General features: G+C 40.7%; 2 protein-coding genes across 8 annotated transcripts; one reads left to right on the forward strand and one right to left on the reverse strand.

The window, feature by feature from the left end:
- The first annotated feature begins 81 nt into the window (after positions 1 to 81).
- Positions 82 to 20,661, forward strand: pcm1 (pericentriolar material 1). Of its 7 annotated transcripts, none has more exons than XM_056372236.1 (40): positions 82 to 222; positions 1,593 to 1,707; positions 2,019 to 2,267; positions 3,231 to 3,557; positions 4,740 to 4,910; positions 5,530 to 5,649; positions 5,928 to 6,114; positions 6,342 to 6,451; positions 6,815 to 7,088; positions 7,161 to 7,302; positions 7,602 to 7,823; positions 8,081 to 8,247; positions 8,645 to 8,874; positions 9,154 to 9,296; positions 9,423 to 9,552; positions 9,730 to 9,900; positions 10,002 to 10,183; positions 10,346 to 10,540; positions 10,640 to 10,910; positions 11,091 to 11,236; positions 11,332 to 11,558; positions 11,945 to 12,125; positions 12,217 to 12,527; positions 12,634 to 12,795; positions 13,053 to 13,109; positions 13,285 to 13,457; positions 13,995 to 14,126; positions 14,827 to 14,956; positions 15,462 to 15,629; positions 15,761 to 15,858; positions 16,159 to 16,293; positions 16,397 to 16,600; positions 16,755 to 16,814; positions 16,896 to 17,046; positions 17,454 to 17,614; positions 17,827 to 17,887; positions 18,015 to 18,220; positions 18,376 to 18,468; positions 18,600 to 18,723; positions 18,918 to 20,661. In XM_056372236.1, the coding sequence occupies exons 2-40, from the start codon at positions 1,612 to 1,614 to the stop codon at positions 18,941 to 18,943; spliced, it is 6,393 nt and encodes a 2,130-aa protein (XP_056228211.1). In that variant the 5' UTR covers positions 82 to 222; positions 1,593 to 1,611; the 3' UTR covers positions 18,944 to 20,661. The 7 variants fall into 7 exon arrangements, with proteins under 7 accessions (XP_056228211.1, XP_056228215.1, XP_056228214.1 ...); XM_056372240.1 differs by having other exon boundaries at positions 17,454 to 17,602; XM_056372239.1 differs by having other exon boundaries at positions 10,005 to 10,183.
- On the reverse strand, positions 20,402 to 25,197 carry asah1b (N-acylsphingosine amidohydrolase (acid ceramidase) 1b). Its single transcript, XM_056372244.1, has 14 exons — positions 25,032 to 25,197; positions 24,838 to 24,884; positions 23,564 to 23,654; positions 23,389 to 23,475; positions 23,163 to 23,241; positions 22,995 to 23,069; positions 22,859 to 22,904; positions 22,623 to 22,767; positions 22,470 to 22,524; positions 22,296 to 22,377; positions 21,671 to 21,802; positions 21,212 to 21,335; positions 20,972 to 21,028; positions 20,402 to 20,879 (listed from the first exon to the last, which is right to left on the reverse strand). Exons 1-14 carry the CDS (start codon positions 25,098 to 25,100, stop codon positions 20,790 to 20,792), a joined length of 1,179 nt encoding a protein of 392 aa, XP_056228219.1. The 5' UTR covers positions 25,101 to 25,197; the 3' UTR covers positions 20,402 to 20,789.
- Between the last annotated feature and the right edge of the window lie 43 nt (positions 25,198 to 25,240).

Consider the following 25,240-nt stretch of genomic DNA (forward strand, 5'->3'; position numbering starts at 1 on the left):
TGTGGGTGGAACATTAGCTACTAGCTAATGTATACTGCCACCTGCTGTACGGGAGTGTTTATATCAGGCCAAGACCGTATACCTGAGTTGCTGCATAGTGGGGTCGATTAGACGTTATCATTTATCAAATGGCTTTTAACCAGACTCGGAGAACATTTGCGAAAGCTTTATACTGTATGAAGTGCTAGGCAACGGTGTTTCATCCACTTTTCACTCTGAATGGTAACATCAACGTTCTCTGTCTTAAAATGTAAGCGAACTGAGCTAGCGCATAGTTTAATGACTAAAAGCCAGTATTTTGTCTACCTGCTGCGTTTGACGATAGCTAACTAATGTTAGTGTTGGTTAGACCTGATAATATGCATACCCTAGCTTACAAAAATACCTAATCTAATGCTCAACTTGATGTTTAGCTGAGAGGTTTGTTTGCTTCAACTTTTACAGAGACATTTAAAGTTAGCTCCGTGTTGAGCAGCAATTAGCAAGCTAGATAGCACTAGCCAGCTACCTCGCCAAGCTTGGCAACTTTGGCGACTGGTTAGCATGGGGTTTCGCAATTTCTTTATTTTTCGATCGACACAAATAAAGCCTGATGCTGTGGCGGTCTATCAATAGAGAAAGGGGGTAATGGTATACAGGGGGTTAGCTGATGCAGATCGGGTTTATCGCGTGTTGCCATGGCGATTGTGGGACGGAACTAGGTCACAGTTGATGAGCTAGTAAAGTTCACCAAGCAAGAACGTATTTGACGGTTGTTTGAGCCATCTACGCGTTTTCTACCAGTTGTCGCTGCACATTATGGCCGTTAAGCTAACGATAACCAGTGTCTTCCCTCGGGGAGCAGTGACAGAAAGCTCGTGCTAACCCGCTGCGTGGTGGAGGGAATGTCTCATTGTTTTCCCCCGGGAATCTGAGCGGGCCACACATACACAAAACCCAACGGCAGCTAACGTTAACGGACAGGTCGAAAAAATTACTCGACAACGTTACACGATCGACGTAAATGACTGATTTCTCTCCGGACTGGATGCTAATTAGAGAGTTAACGTTAGCTAAACTTAACTGCTGCTGGTAAGAAATGACGCATTTGATGCTTTCATGCAACTGTTAGCTGTAACAGTTAACCCACACTGGGTTCATGAAACATATCTGCGTTGATTACATTAGCGTTAACGTTTGTATTTAGCGTTATATCGTTTTGTTGCGTATGGTAAGCTGGCGTCGTTACTAATAGCTTACTACTGTTAGCCAAATAACCAATTTCGTGTAGTTAGCCTCACTTCGCTGTTGTTAGGTACTAACAATTAGGTTAACATTACAGTGACAGTTATGAACGTTACTTGAAAATGTTGCCTATTACTCTGGAATTCTTAACTGGTGTCCATTCTCCTATTTGTTTTACTGACTTGTTCTGTGGTCCTGTATGGTGAGCAGTATGAAACTTATGACCAGTATGATCTTCCAGCATAATGTAAACAAGCAGTTTCCTGAATTGCAAAATTTAATTTTTGTTGAATATGTCAAATGTAGACCTGTTTGATGTCCTGTGGTTTCAGTGAGGTGACCATTGCGCATTTTGTTGTGAATTCCAGCAAGCTGTAAGTGGGTGACATGGCAACTGGTGGCACTCCTTTTGATGACAGTTCAGAAGAGCTGCATAACTGGACTGTAACCAATGGCAGTCTGGAAGATAGACTCAACAACATGGTAAGGGCTGGTCAGGACCTGATAGAAACTATAGACATATGAGGGACAGTTACATTTTCACGTAATATTACACTTGAGGGACTCCTCAAAACTTTCTGCTTTTATTATACAGTCAATTTGACCAGAATTTTGTAATTCAAACAGTAAAGTACATGTTGCTCCATGAAATGTATCTCTCTGTTTTATGATTTATTATGGATTACCGGTGCCATGATATGTCTGTTAACTTGTAAGGACAGATACATAATGTGTATACAGTTGACATCAAACATAGTAATAGACAGTAAAAATATTTTTTTTCTGTTGATCAGGACTGGGGTGTACAGCAGAAGAAAGCCAACAGATCATCAGAGAAGAACAAGAAGAAGCTGTCAGCTGCGGTTGTGGAGAGCCGCCTGACTAATGATATTTCACCAGAATCCACCCCTGGGGTGGGTCGCAGGAGAGCACGCACTCCTCATTCCTTTCCTCACATCAAATATACCACCCAGATGTCTGTCCCAGACCAAGCTGAACTAGACAAGTTGCGTCAGAGGATCAATTTCACAGACCTAGATGAGGTAAAAAGCTACCGTATACCATTAGAATTTCTTTGGTTATTACGGTCAGTATTCTGTTCATTTGAGTCTCAGGAATGCAAAGATCGATTTTTTTTTTTTTTTTTTTAACATACAGTGACTTGAGTGACTTACTGATAGTAATATGTCAACTGTGTCGTGACCTGTGTGTTGTGTTTTGACAAATAAACAGCAGTGGATAGAGCCACCATTTGCAGCTAATATAAGCATTTGTACAAGGACGCACATGCATGCCACAAGCAACAGAGTACAGTAATGCTCATTTCTGCCCATTACAGATTCCTATTGCTGTCAAGTATCAAGTTTTACTAGTTTTTTTTTTTGAGAATCTTAAGAATCTTAAGGACATGAAATAAAAAAAATCTTATCACGCTGTCAAAAGAAAAAAAAGCTGTGCTCCTATTTCAGTATTTAAATGCTAACGAACTGCTGTGCTCCTTAACAGCCAATAGAGGAAGTGATAGCAGAATATTTTTTAGTATGGAGTTGTTTGGCTGACCTTGTTCTGTCGCAGCACAGAGTGTGGCAGAAAGGCAGAGCAGTGCACAAAAATTGAAGACTTTGAGAAGAAAGTGTAAACTTTGGATAAAGAAAGCAAAATAACAAACTGAAAATGTTTGCCCTTTGGTGGACAAAGCTGGAGTCAGAGTTTTTTTTGTTTTTTTTTCATTAGTGCATTGCATCATTGTATCATTGCTTTTACTGGGATAGTGAATCATGTTTACATAACAGTGTATTTGGTGTATTTTGGACAGATAATATGTAAAATTAGTTTATTAGCAATTAAAATTCCACCTTTTTTCATTTTGGACTCAACAAAATGTGGAGGTCTGTTACGAAAAAAGGACACTAACAAAAATGTGAACACATCTTGAGTTTTTAGAAGAAAATCGTCATAATCTTGAGTGGTAATTTGTCTGACTTGTATCTTCTTTTCTTACTCAGAGGAGCATCGGCAGTGACTCCCAGGGGCGTGTCACAGCTGCCAACAACCAGCGCCAGTTAGCAGGAGAGAACAAGAAGCCCTACAACTTTCTACCTCTGCATGTAAACACTAACAAAAGCAAGGAACTGCTGCCTCCCTCCTTCTCTGCCCCAGCCACTCCAGCTATCACCAAGGAAACCAAGAAGCAGAGCCCGGGATTCAGGGACACGTTAACCCCTGTGGTTCCTACCAAGGATACTCTAAGGCTCAGCCATAGTGGCACAGAGAGAGGGCCCTCGGTGCACAGAGAATATGGGAGAGGAGAGCCGAGAATAGACAGCAGCCAGGTAATATTTGGTGTTGTTGAGTTCAATCTTGATGCCTTGAGGATTAAGTGGAACAATGTTTTTACAATTCTGTATAGAAGTTGGTGCCAATACATTGAGCAGATATAGATGCAGTTATTTTACTGAATAAGTAAAAACTTTGACCTGCTGATGGTGTTAGAGGAAAACTCAGAAGATGGCCAAAGTAATTTCAATTTACCCTCAAGTAGATTTGAATAAATGCAAATCATTAGATAGTTGTTAAGAAATTTCAATCTGAGTTACAAATGTCAACCTGATGGCACAAAATTTCATTACAGTCCATACAGCTGCTGTTGAGATTTTTCAGTTTGAACTAAAGCGGTGGGCTGAAAACCATCACACAGACCAAAATTGCCATCCATATACCCTTGTTGCTAACATCGCTAAAAGAAACAATGTTATTCACCTTTTATTAGGTCTATGACCTAATAAATGCAAACTGCTGGAAATTTCCAAATCCATCTACTATTGGAGCATGATTAAGCAGATATTAGCATAAAACTCATAACTTTATATATAGCTAAATCTATCTCTTCTGGGCTCACACCAGTTTCTGAGAAACTAAACCTAGTGCCTATAGAAAACCTTTAAAAATGATGGGTAGTGCATGGGGACTGGAGATGTGTAGCATTCAGAAAATATACACATTGAGCTGGATTGACTGTTTGAGAGGGATGAGGTGTAGAAAGTAATTTTCTTTGATGAGCAACATTGATGAATTCTTTTTAACATTATGGTTAATTTTCACAAACACCCAGTAAAATATTAGTGATTATAACTTGTAATGGTTTTATTTATCTATAATGCTTAGAAAGACATTCATTTCACATTTAATTGAATTGAGTCACTTTTCTCATGTACAGATGGCACTGTCTATGTGTCGCTTCACTCAGACTACTATTGTCAAACCAGAACTAGGATGAAAGTGAGGGAGAGCGTGTGCAGCTGAAACTAGGCTGTATTTAGGGCAATTTATAAATATGCCACCCTTGGTGCCCAGTGAGTTTTGTGCCCAACCCCCTTTCTGCCCTCGTTCAGCCGAGACTGAGCTGTTGCTACAGATGCTCGCTCACCTTTCCTTACGTCTTTCTCTGTCTTCTCTTCATTTACTCTACTGAAACCCACACCCATACACCACCCCCTCTCTATGTATGGTCTCAGGTGGTGAGCAAACTGATACAGATCCGGGAGTACATCAGTAAGGCCAGCTCCATGCGGGATGACCTGGTGGAGAAGAATGATGTGCCGGCCAATGTGGAGCGTCTTTCTCATCTCATCGACCACCTCAGGGAGCAGGAGAAGTCTTATTTACGGTTCCTGCAGAAAATGCTGGTAAGTTTATCCACTAGTTCTCTAGCTTCATGGCTGATATCTTTTATAGGATCTACTTTTCTGCTTTTCCCATGCTATCAGGCAAAGCTATGTACTTTTGGGAAAATGTGCTATGTCATGTGCAGAAGATGTTTCTTAGCTTATTCATAGCTGAGGTGGAACCTGTTTTTTGTTGGTATCCTGGCAGCCTGCCACACATATATTTTTAATGACCTTTTTTCTCTGTGGCCTGAAACACTTCAACAGTGGAGTCATGTTTCCTGTGATGGTAAAATTGGGACCTTGGATGGCACCTTTCTTAACTCTGGGATAGTTTTTTCTGATCATTGTACATTGATTTAAGAATTTTTCTGAAATATATAGTAGTTTTGACAAGAAACATACATTTTAATTCATCAGACTTAAACTCACTGGAGGTTTTTAGTCTCTATATTCCCACAAATTTCAGCAACTGATGAATGCAGGCATTTCCATCTATGTTTTTTCATTCTTTTTCAGTTACTAACTTGTTACTTTTAGTAATGGCAGACAGTTTGTGGTCAAAACAAAACATTTTTTGTCATACTTTACTATTTGGCTATCTTTGAGTCAGTGGCTGTTCTCTCTACTATTTCCATAGGCACGGGAAAATGAAGAGGATGATGTGGGGACCCTGGACTCTGCAGTGGGCTCAGGTTCACTGGCAGAGAGTACTTCTCTCAACATTGAGGTTCGCTCTTCAGATGCCTCAAATGCAATGGTGTGTACATTTGTTGTGGACCGATTACCACTTTCTATTGATGTGTGTTGCCACTGTTATTGGTATCGAGTGACTCTGTTGTCTTTAAATTCTTAAATGAGGAAATAAAACCCAGGCAGTAAAGTCCTCCCTTGCCTTTTTCATTGTATGTTTTTATTTGCTATGTCATAGCCTGACAATCCGCTTCTACCATTTCTGCTGAGTAGCAATACAGTATTGCTGTTGTGGATTTTTGTAGACTCTGTTTTTGTAATGGTATGTGGGTGTGAATTTTGTAGGGCTCTAGGCCAGAAGTTGTACATGCTGACCAGAAGGAAGAGTTGGAGAATCTGCGTAAGCAGCATGAGCTGCTGAAGAAGATGCTGGAGCAGCAGGAGCAGCTCAGGGCCCTGCAGGGCCAGCAGGAAGCTCTAATGGCCATGCAGCACAGCGCAGAACAGGCACTTGCTGTGATTGAAGATACTGGTGAGAGAAACACAGTCATAGAGGTGGTCACAGATTACTTTTCTTGCAGACAGAGATGCATCAGTGAAAACTCAGCTGGAATATTTTTAATGAACATTTAATTGGCAGAACTGATTATATTGGATTTTTCATTTATGTATCAATATTTTCTGGTAAATATTTACAATGACTAACATAAGTAAATATTTTCCTATGTTTAATTCCGTTGACATTTTTGTTGTCATTAGTTGTCACAGAAACCACAGGCAGTGTTTCAGGCCTGAGCATCACATCGGAACTGAATGATGAGTTAAATGATTTGATCCAGCGGTTCCACAACCAACTACATGACTCTCAGGTATAGTAGACACTCACTGGGCTCCCATGTTCTCCATAAATGATACCATATATAATAGTTTTATGTCATCTAGAATTATTTCATACACTGAATGGTCTACTGATTTATGTACTGCAGTTTCTAAAATAATTATTAATGACTATTTCAGCATTATAACATTTCAGTGTCAGTTTGTGAAGATATTGACTTTGTACAATTTGATAAAGAGATAATATAATGTAAAAGTAATGCTGGCACAAACAGCCACCATCTGCCTTTTCTTTGACAAGCTGTGTCAACTTTTTAAAAAATCCGTATTTAACCTAACTGTTTAATTTAATAAAGAGGTTACAGTTCAAGACTTACATTATCCATGTCCTGTAGACCAAAGCAGTGCCAGACAACCGTCGTCAGGCAGAGAGTCTTTCCCTCTCCAGAGAGGTGTGCTGGTCTAGGACTCCCCAGGCTGTTGGCCCACCTCAACACAGGCCGCTCCTCCACTCTGCCTCTGGCCCACACACTGGGCTAGACACTGGAGCAACAGCTGCCAGTGCCAAACTCACCAAGCTCCAAGAACTTCAAGACAAAAAACAAACCATGGACAAGATCCTAAGGGAGCTGCACTCACTCAGAGACCAGACTCTCAATAATAACTCATGTAAGAGTATTTCCAAAACATGGTTAGATAATTCTGTTGCATTTTTACTTACCTGCATGTTGTTCCCTTCAGGTCGTGGCTTGTCAACACAGTGCAGTCTGAGTATGGGAGGATCTTCAGAATGTCCATCTGCTCTCTGCTCTAATGGGGCCTCGGCTTCCACTTCCTTCCATCATTCACTCACACAACACCAGGACAGCTCCAACAAGCTCAGGTACATACAAAAACACACAACTTCAAGCAGCTGAATAGGAAGGTCAGATATCAGCAGCAGGGTGTTGTAGATTGTGGATGGTGTAATATAGGGTAGTTTAATATAGCCTTGTAGCTACACACTAGACCTGCCCCCTTTTATAGGGGTGCTTTTCTGTGGGTGACTCTGTACTTTGACCTGTAGTAGTGGGGGGAATTGTGAAAACATTGTTATGGTGTGTCACACAATCCTTTAAATTATTTCCCCAAGTATACATTCAGTTAATTCACATATTTGTTGTTCTTTTCTGCTCCCTACAGGAAGCTAAAGGAGGTCCACAAGCGTTTGAATGAGCTGCGGGAATTGGTTCAGTACTATGAGCAGACTTCTGATATGATGGTGGATGCCGTCAATGAGAATGTGAAAGAGGATGATGATGATGAGGAAGAGGAGGATGACGAAGATGAGACAGAGGACGGCTCTATGTTTGAGGCCATGTTTGACTCTGAGCAGGAGAACCGCCAGCCTGTAACTAACATCAGGTGGGTGTCTAAAGAAATTTAATAGTAGTTAAATGAAAATGAAAATGACTTTTTTTTCAGATTGGACTTCTATCAAAAGGCTAATCATTATAAACAGATTCAACAGCTTGTGTTATATGGCTAAATTACACAGAAACACTCAGTAAAAAGGAAAAGGGGAAGGGAAGAAAAAGGAAAGTTTTGTTGACATTGACAATAATCAGTAGTGTATCCATAACACTACTATTAATACATGACAATACACATTATCTTTTTAGAAACCCACAGCGCAGTGGCAATTGGACAGACTTGAACAGCCTGACCAACGGGCGCAGTGTCAGGAGTAGCGGCACTAACAACCGGGATGGCAGGCTCAACACAGAGTGTGAGATCAACAACCGGTCAGCAGCCAACCTCCGCAGCCTCAACATCCCCTCAGCCATAGGTACTCTCTTGCAGACACTGACACACACACTATGACTGACACAGATATGTTGTCTCATACTTTAAAATGATACATTGGCTTATGACTATTGTTTATGAAAATGCTTTTCAAACTTGGCAAAATTGAATCTTAATTTGTCATTAACATGAACAGCCACGTCCATGCATCTTGACTCCTGAAATAAAATTCAAATGACAAATGACAAAAATGACTATTAGCTTGGTACTGTCTGTTTCTATCAAGAGTGCTGTGATTTCAGGAGCACACAGTTGGGAGGTCAATGTTATTGCAAAGTTTAAAGGTGGAAAGCAACACATTTTAAATGATGTAACTTAACAGACAAACAGAATGAATAATGGAGAATAAATAATATTTCTATAAATTTGCTCCTATTTAGAGTGCCAGTACAACAGGGACATGCCCTTTAACCAGGTGAAGGATGAGGATGAAGAAGAGGACTGTCTTGATAATGATGCAGGGGCACAGGCTGTGGCTCCAGACAGTGAGGCATCGGGGTCTAGTCGGAGGAGCAGCCTGGCTAATGATGGAGGTTTTTCCCAGAAGGTTCATCGACAGACAGCCAAGCAGAAACTGCGGCAGCTGCAGGAACTGGTGGCCATGGTTCAGGTATGACAGAAGACTGAATAATATTTAATACACTATACTGTGATTGTAGGTGTTCTTGATTGACAGGATGAAGGTTGATAAAGCCCCTATGTGTAGGTCTGCAAATTTACGACTCCTGTTGGTCCTATCAAACAGACAATGCATTCAATATTTACTCATTAAAATTGACATGTTGCATCTTGTGCAACATAAAGAATAACACACTTTTTCTGGTATGGAATTACTGAGACAATTCTTTGCTAAACAGCATTTAAGATGTGTGTTTTTGTCTGTATCTAGAGTGACGACACAGATGGTACAACAGCCAATGAGGATGAAGCTTTACACCAACAGCCAAATAATACCAGAGCTACTGCAGTTAGGACACCTGGGGCTGGATCTAAACAGAATCCCAGAGACCTCACTCTCTCCAGCAAGGCCAGGTACAGCATATGAACGATCTCAAAAGCCTCTCTGACAGTAAAACATTATTTTGATTTTATTCTGTTTATTTCTTGTCTTTGTGTTTTGACCTTGGTTAATTTGCATTGAAACTACTCCTGACACAGGGAGAAGTTGTATGAGGAGAAACTGCTTCAGCAGAAACAGGAGTTGAAACAGCTCCATGAAGAGCGCCAGAGACTCATTGAAATCCAAGGCAAGATCCAGGACCTCCAGTGGGCTTGCCCTGACCTCCAGGTATTTTACACACACAGTTTTTTTCATGTCTTACACCAATAATATGCCAAGAATCTAAACTACAATTTCAGATGAAATGGAATCAGTAAGTTAAAGACCACTTTGGAAAGTGGTCTCAGAGTTTTTGATCCCACTGTAAGAATATACCCTTATATACTCTGCTTATCTACTTTCTAGTCATCTGTGTCCAGCACGGTGAGTCAGCAGGGTTTGCTGAAAAAGGTCCCAGTTGCAGTTTCCACTCCAGCCACTATCCAGGCTTCTTCATCATCTGGACCCAAAACCAACTCGGTTGTACTCAAACCCACTCCTCCAGAAGCAGCTACTTCTTCAGTCACTGACAATGAAGTAAGACCCTCCGCCACCATTAGTCAAATGTCACAATGTGAACTGCATGTTAAGAATAATACAGATTTGTTAATTCACGCCCTCTGTCCTTGTGTTGCCAGCAGCTTTGGACAGAGATGCGTCGCCACCAGATTCTGCGGGAAGAACTGCGCCAACGCAGAAAGCACTTAGAGTCCTTGATGGCTGAACACCAGAGGCGTAGTGGTCTCAGTGACTCTCCCTGCCGGACTGACGACCAAGGTGGCCTTGCTACACCTTCACAACCTATCAGTAGGGATGAAAGGTAGGAGACATATTGCTCAAGGGGCCTGTCTCATGAATGTTAGACGTTGGCTGGATTTTTCACTATTAACTAATTTTAGCAGAAAATTTTATCACTTTATTTAACCAATATAGGAATTTATTCCACAAATGGCTAGATTCGTTTTTTCTGATGTGTCATTAGGACAATGGCTACCTGGGGTTCCACTCCCTGCCACCTTGATGACGATGATGATGATGAGGAGGATGAGGATGAATATCACTCAGAGATGGGTGCAGAAGAGGAAGAGGAGCAGGAAGACTGTGCAGAGAGCAGCACTGATGATGACATCTACTCTTCGAGCAGGAACCAGTGCTCTTATAGGAATAATCAAGGAAGGTCAGACAAAGTGGACACAGGAGGAATAGTGTTACTATTCAGTACTGATATTTCTAATGTGCCTTTTTAAATCATGTGCTCACTTTTCTGTGTCTCCAGTAACCTGAAGCCTCCACCAGCCTTCTCAGGTGAGGGTAGTGGGCATCTTCATAACAAGATTAAGGCCAAGCAGCAGCAGCAGCAGGGGTCTAGAAGTTTGAACCAGTCTGCTAGCCAGCATGCAGGTTCTCGACGGCAAGAAAACCTGCGCTGGGCCTCAGAGCTTTCCTTTGCTGAGGGCTCAGGTCACTGGCAGGAACAGGTCAGCCAGCTGCAGAGACAGCTGGACTTCAGCACCAGCATGTGTCAGACACTCCTGCAGGACCAGCAGGTTGGTACACAAACAAATATATGCACACGCAGAGACACTGAATGATCTTGGTAACTGACACCAGCCTACATTTCTAGACTTCAGTCAGATTGGATTTTGGATATGTTTCTTTTTATTCTCTCCCTTAAAACAAAAGGAACAATAACTATCATTTCTGTTGTCTCTCACCTCTTTCCACAGACACTGTCATACATGTTGCAAACCATGCTGACAGGTCAGTACGGTGTGTTACCCAACAACCTGTCATCGCCACAGGTCCACCTGGTCATGCACCAACTCAACCAGTGTTACACCCTGCTGGCTTGGCAGCAAAACAATGTACAAAGGTGAAAGCAACAGCATACATAAGTACGCTACTTAATTTGCAGCAAGTGGTACATCTTTTTTACATTTTCTACATTCTGTCATGCCATTCCTCCAGACTAAAGCAGGTCCTGACCGACCTCCTACAGCAGCAACAACAACAGCAACAGCAGCAGCAACCGCCATCCTCTTCAACAGCATGTTGGCAGACACAGAAGCAGGGCTCCTCCCAGGAATCCAGCTCTGGTCCCTCAGCCTCTCCTGGTGTCTTCCTCCCCTTCTCCTCTACCCTGCATCCTTCAACCAACAACATGTCAACGGCTGCCATATCCCCATTCCCTCCCAGTATGACATGCATATTTATCAGCTCTTGGGCTTAATTGTAACACAAATCTCTTTTCCATTGCAGCTAAAGATGGTTTTTGGGTCATCTCATTTGTGAAAATCATAGCAATTCCTCTTTGCAGTACACAAATATCAGAATGTTCAAAAAATTAAACATAAAGAAATATGGAAAATATTATTTTCTTCAAGTACTTCTTGTACAATGGCTTAACAGTCTCATTGCTATAACTGATATGAGTACTGATTTTCAATTAGTTGAATTTGAAGTAATTAATATATTTTAAAGTGACTCAGTTGTGCCGAAGTGAAAGGCCGGAAGTCTTACTGTCATGATTTAATTGCTTTTTAGCTTAAGCTAATTAAGTCTTTTTTCATTCACTCTGCAGGCTTTAACTTGTATCCACTGTTCCCTCCTGCCATGGGTGAGTTCCCGCAGAGTGTGGCAGGTCATGCTGCTCCTGACCACCAGAAGCAGCAATTAGACCCAAACACCTCTATCAAAACAGAGTACATGAGTTTCCCTCCTCCACTGCAGCGCTCTCCTCTTAACACGACAACAGAAAGAGGGTATGTGCATCACTTTTGCCAGAAAAGGCTTTTGTGGTTATTTGTGCAACATTGTTGTTCACATATTTATTTTCCACATGACCCTTTTCAGAGCGGCCGGCTGGCTTAACACCTCCTATGCAAACCAGACCGTCCAGCATCACTCGTCTAAAACACAGCCACAAGAGTCGCCCTCCTCCTCTCCCACGTTTGTTAATCGCCACTCCAGACCTCAGGACTTTGATCAGGCGTCACAGGAAAGCTTCAGCAGCATGCCCGATCCCGTTGACCCCACCACCATAACAAAGACTTTCAAGGCTGGGCGTAAGGCCTCTGCACAAGCCAACCTGGCCTCCCGAAGCAAGACTCCCAATTCTAAGAGTCGTCGCAGGAGGAGCAAAGGGCACAACAAGAACAGTGAAGGTATGAAAATGGAGTTGAATTTCCTCTCATACTTGCTGTAACCTAATTAGCAAAGCGAGGAAAATCTCACTTGTGGTTCTCTTTTTAATTTTTGTGTGTTCCGCAGGCCATGAGAGTGACAGTGTTAGCAGCAGTGCGGACTTTGTCCAGGAGAGGGCAGCCCCATCTCGTCACAAGGATCAGAATCAGAGTCTGCTGGACAAACTGACTCAAGAGAAACTAGACAGCAAGATGAAGCTTGGGAATAAAAGAAATGACCTCTCCTCTGGTATGGTTAACACAACCTGTAGTGAAAGTTCCACCCACCCTCACTCCACTTTTGTCTGTGTGTTTAATTTTTCTTTGTTTACATTTAATATCCACATTAGGCTTAATTTACATCAGAATGTTTGTTTTTTTCTATAATTTAAACATCTTGTCATTTGATATAATTTTAATTTACTTTTCTTTGCACATTTGTCATGACCACAATTTTAATTATGGGTTAAATTGCTTTGTTGTCACTTTAATTTATCTTACTCACAGCCTATGCTTGGAGAACACCCTTCCTATCTAACAGAATTGCATGCACAGAAGCACCAGGTAAACTCACAATGCAAATCCAAGCATCATTTGGTTCTTATGTCACCTAAACATCGCATGCATGGGCTAATTATGTCTTAACCTAAACCAAAGCTTCTAAGTTTGAGGGCAGACTGTTGTTCTCGCTCATGGATGAGATTATGCAAATGCCTCTTCATTCATCTTGAACCTGTAGATGCAAGCAGTGACTTCTCTCTGTTCGAGGCACTGAGGGAGACCATTTACTCTGAGGTGGCTACCTTGATATCTCAGAATGAGTCCCGACCTCACTTTCTCATCGAGCTCTTCCATGAGCTACAGCTGCTCAACACAGATTACTTGCGGCAGAGGGCACTTTATTCTCTCCAGGTAAGTGTAGACACATGTAACTACTTACTGCTAGTGTGTAAAAACTGTTGTTTGAATCGATACTTTATGCTGGGCTCAGATAACAAGATATTCCATGTGATTTACCCCTTGGTCTGCACCTAAAATAGCCAAGTTATTGATGGGGTTCCAGGTCAAAGGAGTTGTTTGGCGCAGAATATCTGGAAGTGTGACAGGTTACAGATAAGATTTTCATCTCCCGTACTATTTCCATAATTACGGGCTGCGTTGACCATATTAAACATTTGGTCACACTTGAGAGACTCTGGACCGAATGTCTGCTTTCTGTGCATATCAGACCTGCAGGAGACAATGAGTGACAATTAGCAGGAGGAAAAGGGGGATTTTTGAAATGGACACACTTGGTGTTAAGGAAAACTGTAGATTAAAGGCAGGTGGCCTCTGTTTTGATATGAGAATCACATCTCCTATGATCTGACACGGCTTAGATATGAATGCAGTGTTTCCTTGACAGCTTCAGCCAATGGGTACAGTAGGCTCTCCCTGTGTTTCTCTCAGGATATAGTGACCAGGCACCTAGCAGAGAAAAGTGCAGCTGAGGACCAGCTGCCCCGTCTTGGTCCTGTGGTGTGGGCTGCAGGCTCTCAGTCTGAGCTGACACCCAGCGAGAGTCTGGCTACCAGTGATGCAGTAAGAGACACATTATTTCTTCCCAGTGTGGCATTTTCCCATCTGTGTGTTCTTTCTCTCTTATTTTTTGTTGAAGCTTTTGCCTGTTCTGAAGTATCTCTCTCAAACCTCTTTTCCCTACTCTTTTTTTGCTTTCCTCTTTTACATTTTAATACATTTTGGATTAGTTTCTCAGCCTTGTCTTCTTTCATCCTTTCCTGCCTTGTCTCTTGTCATCCTTCCATGTCTCTCTTTATTCTGTGGTTATAATTTTCCCTCACCCCATCTTCATTGTCTTTGAATTTAACCTGAGAGCAAGGCTTCAGAAGCCTGTCTGTGGAAGAAAAAAAAAATGACCCTCATCGCTCCATGTCTCTTTTTCCAGATCAGACATGTGCTCTTTGTTCTGGGCCAAGGTCCCAAGAGTTCTGCTAATTGGAAGCCAGGCCTTTTGTCTGTCTAAATAATGCCTTTGTTCAAGAATGATGGATGAAATGCCTAATTTGCCATGTTAGGAGAATGGAAAGAGAAGCTACCATTGCTGTTGTTTATAATATATGCTAAAATCTCTCTTGCCTCTGAATTCTTCAGGGGGGTGTTAGGCTGCTAATAAAGTGGATCTGTGTTGAATCATCCATTCTCTTACATTTAAGAGAATCAGGGTTGGATTTAAGATGGATGCTGTGTGTGAGACTCAAAACAGAATGCTCATCTTTTTCAGGAGGTGGTGGAGAAGAACTTGAGGCTCACACAGGACACAATGAAGAAGAGAGATGATGCAGAATCTGTGGACAATGACAGCACCATGTCAACCTCATCCAACCTGGAACCATTTGCTAATGATGATCTAGGTATATTTTTGCATGTCTTAAGCATTTGACTTTGGGAAGCAAGGGTTTAAAGCTTGGAAAACTGTACACCTAGCTTGTTGCATATCCCAGTATTCAACTGAATTGCTTTGCTTATTGCCTTTAACTATAGCAAACTGAGGTTACCCCTTCCCAGTTTCTCCTGCAGGGCTTCTCAGGGCTTGTCTTGGTAAACCAACCAGTTTACACCTCAGGATCATCAATACATCATCAATACTACATGTCCAAATTAAAGAATATTACCTATCAGACTAAGACCTAAGACTATATTTCCCAGCAGAAACGCGGACCCTCAGATTTGGGGAACTTTAGTATCATAGAGCAGTGAGACCTGGCATACTATGTTTGATCCTCTAGTGTAAACCTGGTTGCAGATGCATTAATCTCCATTACTGTCTTCTCTTTTCTCCTGCTGCATTGATTTTTTTGAAATTTTCATATCCCATTTCTGTTTCTCCCTGCTCTCCTTTCTTTGCTGCTCTGATAGGCAACACGGTGATTCATTTAGACAAAGCTCTGGCCAGGATTAGGGAGTATGAGCGCATGAAGCTTAAAGCTGAATTTAACCCCTGCAACGCCAGCACTGCAGGTGCAGGTGGCTCTGAAGTCTCACATGCTGAACACCCTTCTGCTAACCCTGCTGAACCACTGGAAGGTACCCAGTCACATAACCTCGCCTGATTGCAACATGTGCAAAGAACTGTAGTGACAGAACCATTGCGTTTCACTGTGCTGTTTAGTGTTGCTGAATTTCTGAAGAAAAAAAATTTATTTGTGTGTGAGCAGGAGGTGCAGCTGATGATGTGCGATGTCCTCAGATTGACACGCAGCAGCTGGATCGTCAGATCAAAGCCATCATGACAGAAGTCATTCCCTTCCTTAAGGTAGGCTCACCATCACAAGGAGCTGCAGGAGATTGTAGCTTCATGCCAGCAGAGAATCAACCGCAGATGAAAAAATTTGAGTTTGTAGTTAAAGTGCTCGTCGGTAATTCATTGCTAAACGTGTTAAGGCTCAAATTAAATTGAATGTGAAAATTATTGAATTTAGATCATTTTCTGCCTTTTCAAATTTCATATTCAAATTTGTTGTTGAAGATTTAATCTCTATGGATTTCTCGTCAATACTGGATGCAATACATAATGTGAACAGTTATTAAAGAGTTGAATGTTTTCTTTAATTAGGAGAACATGGATGAGGTGTGTTCCGTCCAGCTGTTGACATCCGTGCGGCGCATGGTCCTTACACTCACCCAACAAAATGATGAAAGCAAGGAGTTTGTCCGCTTTTTCCACAGACAGCTGGGAGGCATCCTGCAGGTACGACCAGCGCCAGATTCCTCAAACAGTGGCCATATGTGTTTAAGCAGATCAAATAAAGAACAGTCTTTCTGTCTTTTTCCCGCTTTGTTTCTTGCACCAGGACTCTCTTAGTAAATTTGTTGGCCGCACTCTGAAGGACTGTGGGGAGGACCTCCTGGTGGAGATCTCAGAAATCCTCTTCAATGAACTGGCCTTCTTTAGGCTCATGCAGGATTTGGATAACAGCAGCAGCATCGCTTTGGCAGCCAAACACAAAAATAAGAAGAGGACTGAGCAACCCAGTAAAGCAAAGCCCAGTGTCAAGGTTAGTTGTTTTTTTCTGCTCCACTTATATTTGTATTTTTGGCAAGATGATAAAATAGTGCTTAATGAATTAACACTGAATTATCAGATTTGTAAATTCTTTTTTTATAATGAATCTAATTTGACTCCTGGTTTCAATTTATTCATCAAATTAGGAAAATACAGTACCTGGTGGTGATAAATCAGTTTCTCCAACCTACTCGGATGAAGTCAAGGTCAGTCATTTTAATACTGAAAATGAAATTTTCAATACTTACTATACTGCATTACAATAATCTCACTTTTTTTTCTTCCAGGACCAAGATGAGGCTGAGCAGGAAGGCGATTCTACACTCCAGGATCTTTACCTGCAGACAGAGATGAAGAATAACAGAAGCAGTGAAGCTTCAGAGGTTGAGGAGGAAGATGAGGATGAAGGGGTCGGACAGGGAATGCCTATGTCAATCAGTAAGTGAAGGTTATTTTTTTAATTGAATTCCATATTTTTCTCTTTAAAATAAAACTTTGAATTTCAGCTCATACCTTTAAGTTGTATCAGGTCCTGGCTTCTTTAGGTCACAGGCCAATTACATCTTCAAATGGACAACCTGTTCATCACTGAAAGTACTGTACTTTGTCACATTGAAACATTATATGAAAATAGTTACTTTTACTTGAATAGAAAATGTATAATGATGCACAAAGCTTGTGAAAATAATCCACAGGACAACAGAACAGTGTGGCAGGAAATGAGCAAAAATGTCAGTCCTGCTGAAATTTTAAAAGGAAAATATGAGTTTATCCACATGTAATCCCTTTTTTGCCTGGGTGTGTTTGTATATGCTGTACGTTCATCACTCACATTTTTTGTGCAGGTCTGTCCAAAGCAGAGACTCAGGCCCTGACGAACTACGGCAGTGGGGAGGATGAGAATGAGGAGGAGGAAATGGAGGAGTTTGAAGCTGGACCTGTTGACGTCCAAACCTCCTTGCAGGCCTCTGCTGATGGACAGGTGGAGCAGGAGGTCAGAGCCACAGTTAGTTAAAGAGTTTTCCTACAAACATTGATTTTCCTGCCTTTATTCCCTTTCTCTTTTTATATTTGGCAAAACTCTTTGAGCTGCATCCTGTGTATGAAAAGTGCTATGCAAATAAAGTTTATAAAGTTTTATTTTTATTTATTTTAATCATTATCTTACAAAAATAGCTGTTGTCTTAGTCTCACTTGTGTAATTTTCTCGTCTTCAAGGGGTCAACAGCCAGTGAAACCCAGGAGACAAAAACTGAACAGAGTTCAGAGAATGAGGAGGGTGAGGCCTTCTTGATATTTTCAGTGGTAAAAGTTTGATTTGAGAGTGGTTCTTATGTGATAGAAATCTTGTATTTTCAGACCCATTATTAGTTTGTTATCTTTTATCTAAAATCTCTGTCTTGCAGAAACCAACAAGCCAGTTGGGACGATGAATTCCAAGGCAGATGAACATACCATAGCAGCATGCCAGAGTCCTGAGGAGGAGAGTAAAGTTGAGGCAGCTGCTGCTTCAGAAGAAAACACTGCAGTCTCTCATGATCAGGATGTGCCCAAGGAGCCAACCACAACTAGCAGCCCTGACACTGACTCACCCGTTATGATCAATGTAGATGTAAGTCCAAGTGTGAAGATGCTAGGTTAATTGAACATTGTCAAGATATTGGTTTTCATCCTATCATTACATTTCACCATAATTGTTTTACTGCAATGTGAAATGAATGTCTAACCTTGTATTGTTGCTGTTCTATATTGATCTGATTGATGCAGGAGATGGGGTCAGGTAACACTAGTCAGAAGTCTGATGAGGAAGACTTTGTCAAGGTGGATGACTTGCCATTGCAGCTTACAGTCATGTGTGAGGTGTGTAATGACTAAACAATGAAAAATGAATGTGTACCAATAAAAACTTAAGAAAAAGTAATTAAAAGAAAAATACCTGTGAAAGACATTTCTTTAATATAATGGATTTACTATGTGTGCTGTAATGTTAGGAGGAGCTTCAGAAGAGAATAGTGGAGGAGCAGCAGAATAACAACCTGTCAGTAGAGATCCTCAATGGGAACACTGAATCGCTGACTGGGCTGGTGGGAAATGCACAGGCACTGAAGGAACCAGGTATGGATTACAGTCCGTGTCAGTTAGGATTACAGGTTTGTTTGTGTTGTTGCCAAACACCCTACAAAAGCCAAGCCACTGTCTTTTGTTACCATGTGTACATCTATACAAGTCAGAGCAGATGTTGTGCACATCCATGAACTAATACTCTCTTCCTTTTTGGAATAAATTATGTTTTCTTTTGTCTTTTTCAGACACTGCTGGTGACCAGAATGTGTAAAGAGTTGTACCAATGTCTCATAATCTACTGTTTTTAGCAACACTATGCTTTCAACCTCAATCTGTTCTGGATGTATGATTGTTGATTCTTAATCTGCTAGTTTAAACGGAGCAACAGCTCATAATATTGGTCACAAATTAGGTCTCTCTCTCTCTCGCACACTCACACTCACACACACACAAACCAGATAAAACTAAACCTATACACATAACCAACACTGCAATTCATTTTATTCGTGAAAGTTTAATGTGATTTATTGGTAATCTGGGGTGGGGTTATCTCTATGCTGCTGATTTCTGACAGTTAAGCCTCTGTTTGAATCTTTAGTACTGAAACTCGTGTTCAGATCTGCCTTAGTCTCTTCCTTGGTTCTGGGATCAGTTTGACATGAGTTGTGATTTTTTTTTTTTTTTTTTAAACGTCTTATTTGTCTTGGCTCTGCCTTACTGTTGTACAGCTCATCTTTTCTGCACTTGATTCCTAATTATAAAGAGATTACAGTAGGATAAAAGTTCAGCTGTAGCTTGGCTGACTTCAGCTAATTGTTTCTCCATCTTGAACACTTTTTCCTTTGTATCAGAGCTCAAAGCTCAGACTTAACTTTTATCCCTTCAGATGCATCTTTATATGCTGTTTTGTTCTGTTAATGGTTAGTCTCCATTGATTTTCATGTAATTAAAATGTTGACTACAGTAATAAGTTTTAATTAATAAAATGCTGGAACTTTCAAAAATGAAGGTGTGGGCTTCTTCAGATGTCTTGTAGCTACTTTCCAGTGTGTAGTACGTAAATACTGATAGCAGTGTTGCTATCGGTAGCTGTAAGGCTGGATTAAACAAGGCAAATTAGGCACCTGCCCTAGGGGCACCAAAAGCCCCAGGTTTACTGTGTGTACAATGTTAAGTTTTCCAGTCTTTTAGAGGGACCGTTTGTCTAAATTTAGTTTGAAAACCATAATTATTTTAAGTAATAATGTGCTTACATGGTGCATATATCCCTAAATAAAGTAATGTTTAATCAAATAACCATAAACTATTTGATACACAGAAGACCTTGGGCCAGGTGGTCACATTTCAACTCAGGAGGCCTGGATGGTTTGTCAGTCTGTTGGATCCAGACAGGTTCCATTAAGCCATGATTAACACAACTGCACAATAACTGAGAAATCTCCTACCAATTAATTTAAATTATAAACTGATTCATGTAATTCACATTGATGAAATTACAAATAGAACTGCTGTATTTGTGAATCCATTTTAATAAAAAAAACAAAACGATAGTGGTCAGCATTGAGGTACATTTATCAGTAATGTGTTAAATGGTCAGTGGTCATATGGTGAGACAGAACCTGTAACTGAACTGTTTGAAAGCCTGATTTGGGTAGAAAATAAACTTGAAGCATGGTAGTCGAACATGGTGAGTATTGGCTGCATTTGAGAACTTTAAGAAACAATGTAGTAAGATTTTGCATCAATTTAATTATACACCCGTGCATTCATCTCAGGGGTCCCTAGGCCCATATTGAGATCCATGTATAATTACAGGAAAAACAAAAAGGGGGAAAACATTTACAAGGTAGATTCACTTTCGTACAAATTTCCCTCAAAACAGAAAAGGTAGGATTTAGTATTGTCATCAACGCTTCAAAGTTTTCCTGAACTGTGTGAAAAAGAGAAGACAAATGTCAAATTGACATCAGGAAGACAAACTTTGGTTCAGGGGATTAGTGGCTGTGCAAACACAGGAACAATTTAATGTTTTGTCCCAAGATCAGCTGAGGTTATCTTACTGCTTCTGTATGCAACTAAGCACTTGCAAAACTGATCAGAGTTCAGTGCTTAGAGGATCACCAGGGCATGCAGGGGTTAGGACAGTCACGTATGTATGACTCCAGTTTGCCTTCTGACACTTGCATCAGTGTTGTGTATGTGGTCAACTGAAAGGCACAGGAAGAAAAGAGACAAATGTTATTTACACCGAAATAATCAAAGTAGTTTTGAAAATAGAAGTATTCATGAAAAGGCTCACCTTGTTTAACACTGGTTTGGTTGAGAGCACATCGTACATGGTCTTTAGAGAGATGTTCTAAACAAAGAGACAGAGCAAAGGTGTCTTTGATAGAACATGAATGTAACTTGTCAGACTTGTACTTCAGACCTAAACACATGACTGGAATAACTTAACTACATCTGCAAATATTTATGTCCTCTAATCAGAGACAGAAAATAGTCGAGTTCCGTATAGGAAGTGGGTGTCATCAGGACTCACCTTCTGTGTGGTCTGGTTCATACACTTCATGCCAGGAGTTCTGCGATCGTCCAGGAACAAAGGCTCCTCCCAGTGGTCGTAGTTCGTCTCCAGGACGTACCACCGGCCCAGCTTCAGGTCAATCCTGAAATACAATAAATTAAATAAAAACTTCAATCTGTGACATGCAGCTACACCACACGACTGATTTGTGAAGTCGAGTCATATCAGGTGACCTGAAACCACAACGGTCATCAGTTCCTAGTTGAGCAAACAGTGTTTCACAAGACAAACACGAGGCAAGCTGCATCATTGACTTTTGAGCCACTACTTCCACTATTACATTTTATTGTAGTTAAGCAGATTATATTGTAGGCCTGTAGCCGGACTGATTACACAGAAGTCAGTCTTGATAGTGATTTAGCATTTAACACAAAGCAAGAATATTCTCTAAAGTCCAGTATAAACTCCAGTACTTACTCCAACATATCGATACTGAGCAGTCTAGACCGGGTGATGATGCAGCCCTGGCCTGTCTGGTTTCCCCCCAGGATGAAGTAGGCTGGAGCGAGCAACTTCGTCTGAGCCAGGCGGGTTTTGGCCTCCTCGTAGCTGATGGTAATGAGAGAAGACGACACACATTTTTTGGACTGCGACATTGTCATGTGACGTTGAGAGACAGCATTCAGGTGTTATGCACCACTCGTCTGGAACAACAACCAGAAAAACCTGAAGTCTGCTCCAGCTGTTATTTCTTTTAAATCATAGCTTAAAGCTTTGCTGTCGCCTTTTATTAATTAGATTTTTTTAAATCCCATTTATTTGTCTTTTTATATTGCATTGTGATTATTTTCTGTCTCATCTTATTACCCCTTTAAGCATTTGAAATGCCTTGTGTTTGAAAAGAACTCAACATTTTAAATCACATTACTGCCACCAAACATCAATATGTGTCACTGTCCTCAACAAAAATGTGCATAACATCATCACTGTGCTTGTGTTATGCTGATAACACACGGTCCTGCTCGTAGAAACATTGCTCTACAGTGCCACTAGTGGTCAAAACTCCACAGTGGCACATCTAAATATTGAAGCGAAAAAATACCTGTGAGCATTTTCTAGCACAGAGCGAGTGAGAAAGCTCATCCACATCCCATCTCTCTTCCCCAGGATCCACTCCAGGATTCCTGCATGTGGACAGATTGAGAAGATGAAACTCACTGTAGACCTTCTCTCTAATGACTGTGTAAACAGAGCTGAGAAAAACAACTTCACTCACCAATGTATCCTCCATCGAGGCTGAAACGCTCATTCATGGTCAGAGTGAAAATGTGCTAAAAGGAAAACAAGAAGTTCAATATTCCTTGATGCCGTGATGCTGAATAATGTTTTGTGCTGATTGAATCTTCGGTAATGATACTAAATGACTTACAGGCTTAATGCCAGTCAGCATGCCAACATATCCAGCAAAGTTTGTAGACTTGAAGACAGTCTGGTTATTTCTCTTGAAGTCCAGGTTGACCACTAGAGGTTTGAGCTTCTCACTAATGATCCATGACTTGTTTTTCACATCCCAGCTGTGAAGAGGGACAGCTTAATCTCATGAGATGTTATTTTTACCACATCTCAGTCAAGATGACCAAGCTTGAAAATGTGTGATATTCTTACCCCATAAATAATCCGAAATCCAGGTTTCTGCCATGAAAGAGGTTACCTGGAAAAGTGCAAAGCCAAAAAGTGTTTCAGTATAGATGTAACATCATTTTAAGTTAATTAATCAACATGATTCTGGATGATGACTCACCTTTATTGTCTTCTGCAACAATAGATGTGCACACAGTGAACACCTCATAGAAGATGTTGAACAAGACAACTTCACCTAAATTACAGAAGTTAAAAAAAAAACTATTAAATTATAAATATATAGATACAGTTGCTTAATGAAGAGTTGATAACATTTGTGTTTTCTTACCCAGAGGAATCCCTGAAACAGTGGCAATTCCTTTGATTTCATCACTGAAAGGATTTGGAAGTGTGTCCACCATCAAAGGCTGCAGAAAATTAGAAACCATAGTGCAATCAGCACTAGTAAGTGCTGATTGCAGTGCAAGCAGTGCAAGCAGTGCAAAAGCTTCCATGGGGATTAAAAAAATATAATACAAATTCAAAGAAAAGGTCAGAGGAAAAATGACACTCACCAGTGTAATGTCAACCAGCTCTATCAGCCTTCCACTGGGCACAAAAGCATAAGCCAAGTCTTTGATGGCCTGAATCATGTTGACCAGCTTGAACGAAAAACATCATGAATAAAAAACAGGTGAGATTTTTGTGAGACTTGGAACGGTTTATTTAATTCTGAATTACTTCACTTACATCTGTTTTTTTGTCAGTGATCAGAGCTGTCCATCTCTTGCTGGGCGGTAAGTCCAGGTCCACTGTGTACCAACTGACAGCTCCTCTGAACCTGAATAGAAATGAAAAGCTGTACAACTACTGCAGCATATTGATGCAGATGAACAACGTCCTATTCACAACATGACTGATTAGACTTGATTTTCATTTATCTGTTTTGAATAAACTTGAAATTTCATGCATCTGGAGTTAAAAATGCAGCAGCTGAGGCCAAGCAGGCTAATTCTACCTGATTACTAAACCACTGATCTGGTGCAGAAACAATTAGGTGATTAATTTGCTAGTTAAATTAACTGCCAACAATTTTAATAATTGAAGTATTTGATTATGCAAAAGTCCCACAAAGTTTATAGCTCCAGTGTCACAGATGTGAGGATTTCACAACTTTTTTCTGGTTTATATCAATGTAAGGTTTTGGACTAATGGCCAAACTAAACATACACTCTGAAGATGTCACCATTTATACATTTCAGTGTAAATAATTCAATAACTTAAATTTTAGTCTTTGTTTTTGGAATGATTCTGTGACGTTTTGGTCAGTAAACTGCTTCATAATCTGGAATTGAGAAGGTAACACCTGTAAGGTAAAAAAACAATGTAAAAAATAAAGTATCTTTGATAAAGAAAATAAATGCATAAAAAAAAAGCAAAACAGGATATTTACACATTACAGAGAGGTACTGAGAATATTTTCATTGACAACATGTGTCTCGCACAGAGTGCAAGTCATGCCTGAAGTACGGCATACCTCTGTTTTGTTTTTTTTGTTTTTTTAATATCCTTGCTCATTTCAGATGACCAAAGCAAAACAAAAACCACATGTGCCCACCCACTCTGATTATATGAAAAGCCCAGAAAGTAACGCAGCATAAAATCCATGCAGCAGAGGCTGAGATATCCTGATTTTCATTCTGTAGTATGGGTCAAGTGGCTTTTCTTTCCTTTAAGATTCTGCCTGCTTAGTAAATACCTATACTTTGACTCCAGTAACATTTAGAATACAGAGTACACTGAGGTGCTGTTACTTAAAAGGTCTGAGTCTGAGCAATGCTTCCTCCTCTGCTTACCAAACACAACTGGTACAAACTGTACCTGGAGCATTTCAGTGACGAACGAGGGGCAATTGAACGCAGCAGAGCTCAGTAGTGAAGCACGGCTGTTACAAAACATATTAGTAATTGAACACAACAGGGAGTTTCTGCAACTGTTGGCTGCAACAGACTAATGTTACTTACGTAGGACCGTTTGGTGGATACATTTCTGTCCGACAGTCTTCTGTATACTGTAGATAAATGAAAAATAAAAGCAGGAAATTACAGCGTTTAAGGTAAATGTGTGACTTCAGAGTGAAAACATCAACACAGCGTGTAGTAGCAGCTGGACAACACACTCATCTTAATGTGTGAAACAGCACAATGACAGAGCTTACCGGTGGTATGAACTGTGTCGATGTGACAGAGAATAAAGCCGCTAAAACGAGAAAAACACAGTGACCCATTTTCCTGGAAGGTTTAACCCAAACTGTTGTCTGTCTAGCGTCGTTTTATTACATGAAGTTTACCCCCGTGACAGGGAGCTAACTTCTGTACGAAGGTGAAGGGAAACCGGAAGTTGTCAAAAGGAAACAGAACATCTTCT

The sequence above is a fragment of the Seriola aureovittata genome, chromosome 3, assembly GCF_021018895.1.
Source record: "Seriola aureovittata isolate HTS-2021-v1 ecotype China chromosome 3, ASM2101889v1, whole genome shotgun sequence".
Lineage (NCBI taxonomy): Eukaryota > Metazoa > Chordata > Actinopteri > Carangiformes > Carangidae > Seriola > Seriola aureovittata.

Coding starts and splice junctions, on each gene's coding strand:
- asah1b (XM_056372244.1), bottom strand. CDS start 25,100: ATGGGTCACTGTGTTTTTCTCGTTTTAGCGGCTTTATTCTCTGTCACA. Junction 23,476..23,563: donor TCACTGACAAAAAAACAGAT/GTAAGTGAAGTA, acceptor TTTTCGTTCAAG/CTGGTCAACATGATTCAGGC. Junction 21,803..22,295: donor GTGCTAGAAAATGCTCACAG/GTATTTTTTCGC, acceptor CATTACCATCAG/CTACGAGGAGGCCAAAACCC.
- pcm1 (XM_056372236.1), top strand. CDS start 1,612: ATGGCAACTGGTGGCACTCCTTTTGATGACAGTTCAGAAGAGCTGCAT. Junction 5,650..5,927: donor CAGATGCCTCAAATGCAATG/GTGTGTACATTT, acceptor TGAATTTTGTAG/GGCTCTAGGCCAGAAGTTGT. Junction 11,237..11,331: donor CAGCAAAACAATGTACAAAG/GTGAAAGCAACA, acceptor CCATTCCTCCAG/ACTAAAGCAGGTCCTGACCG.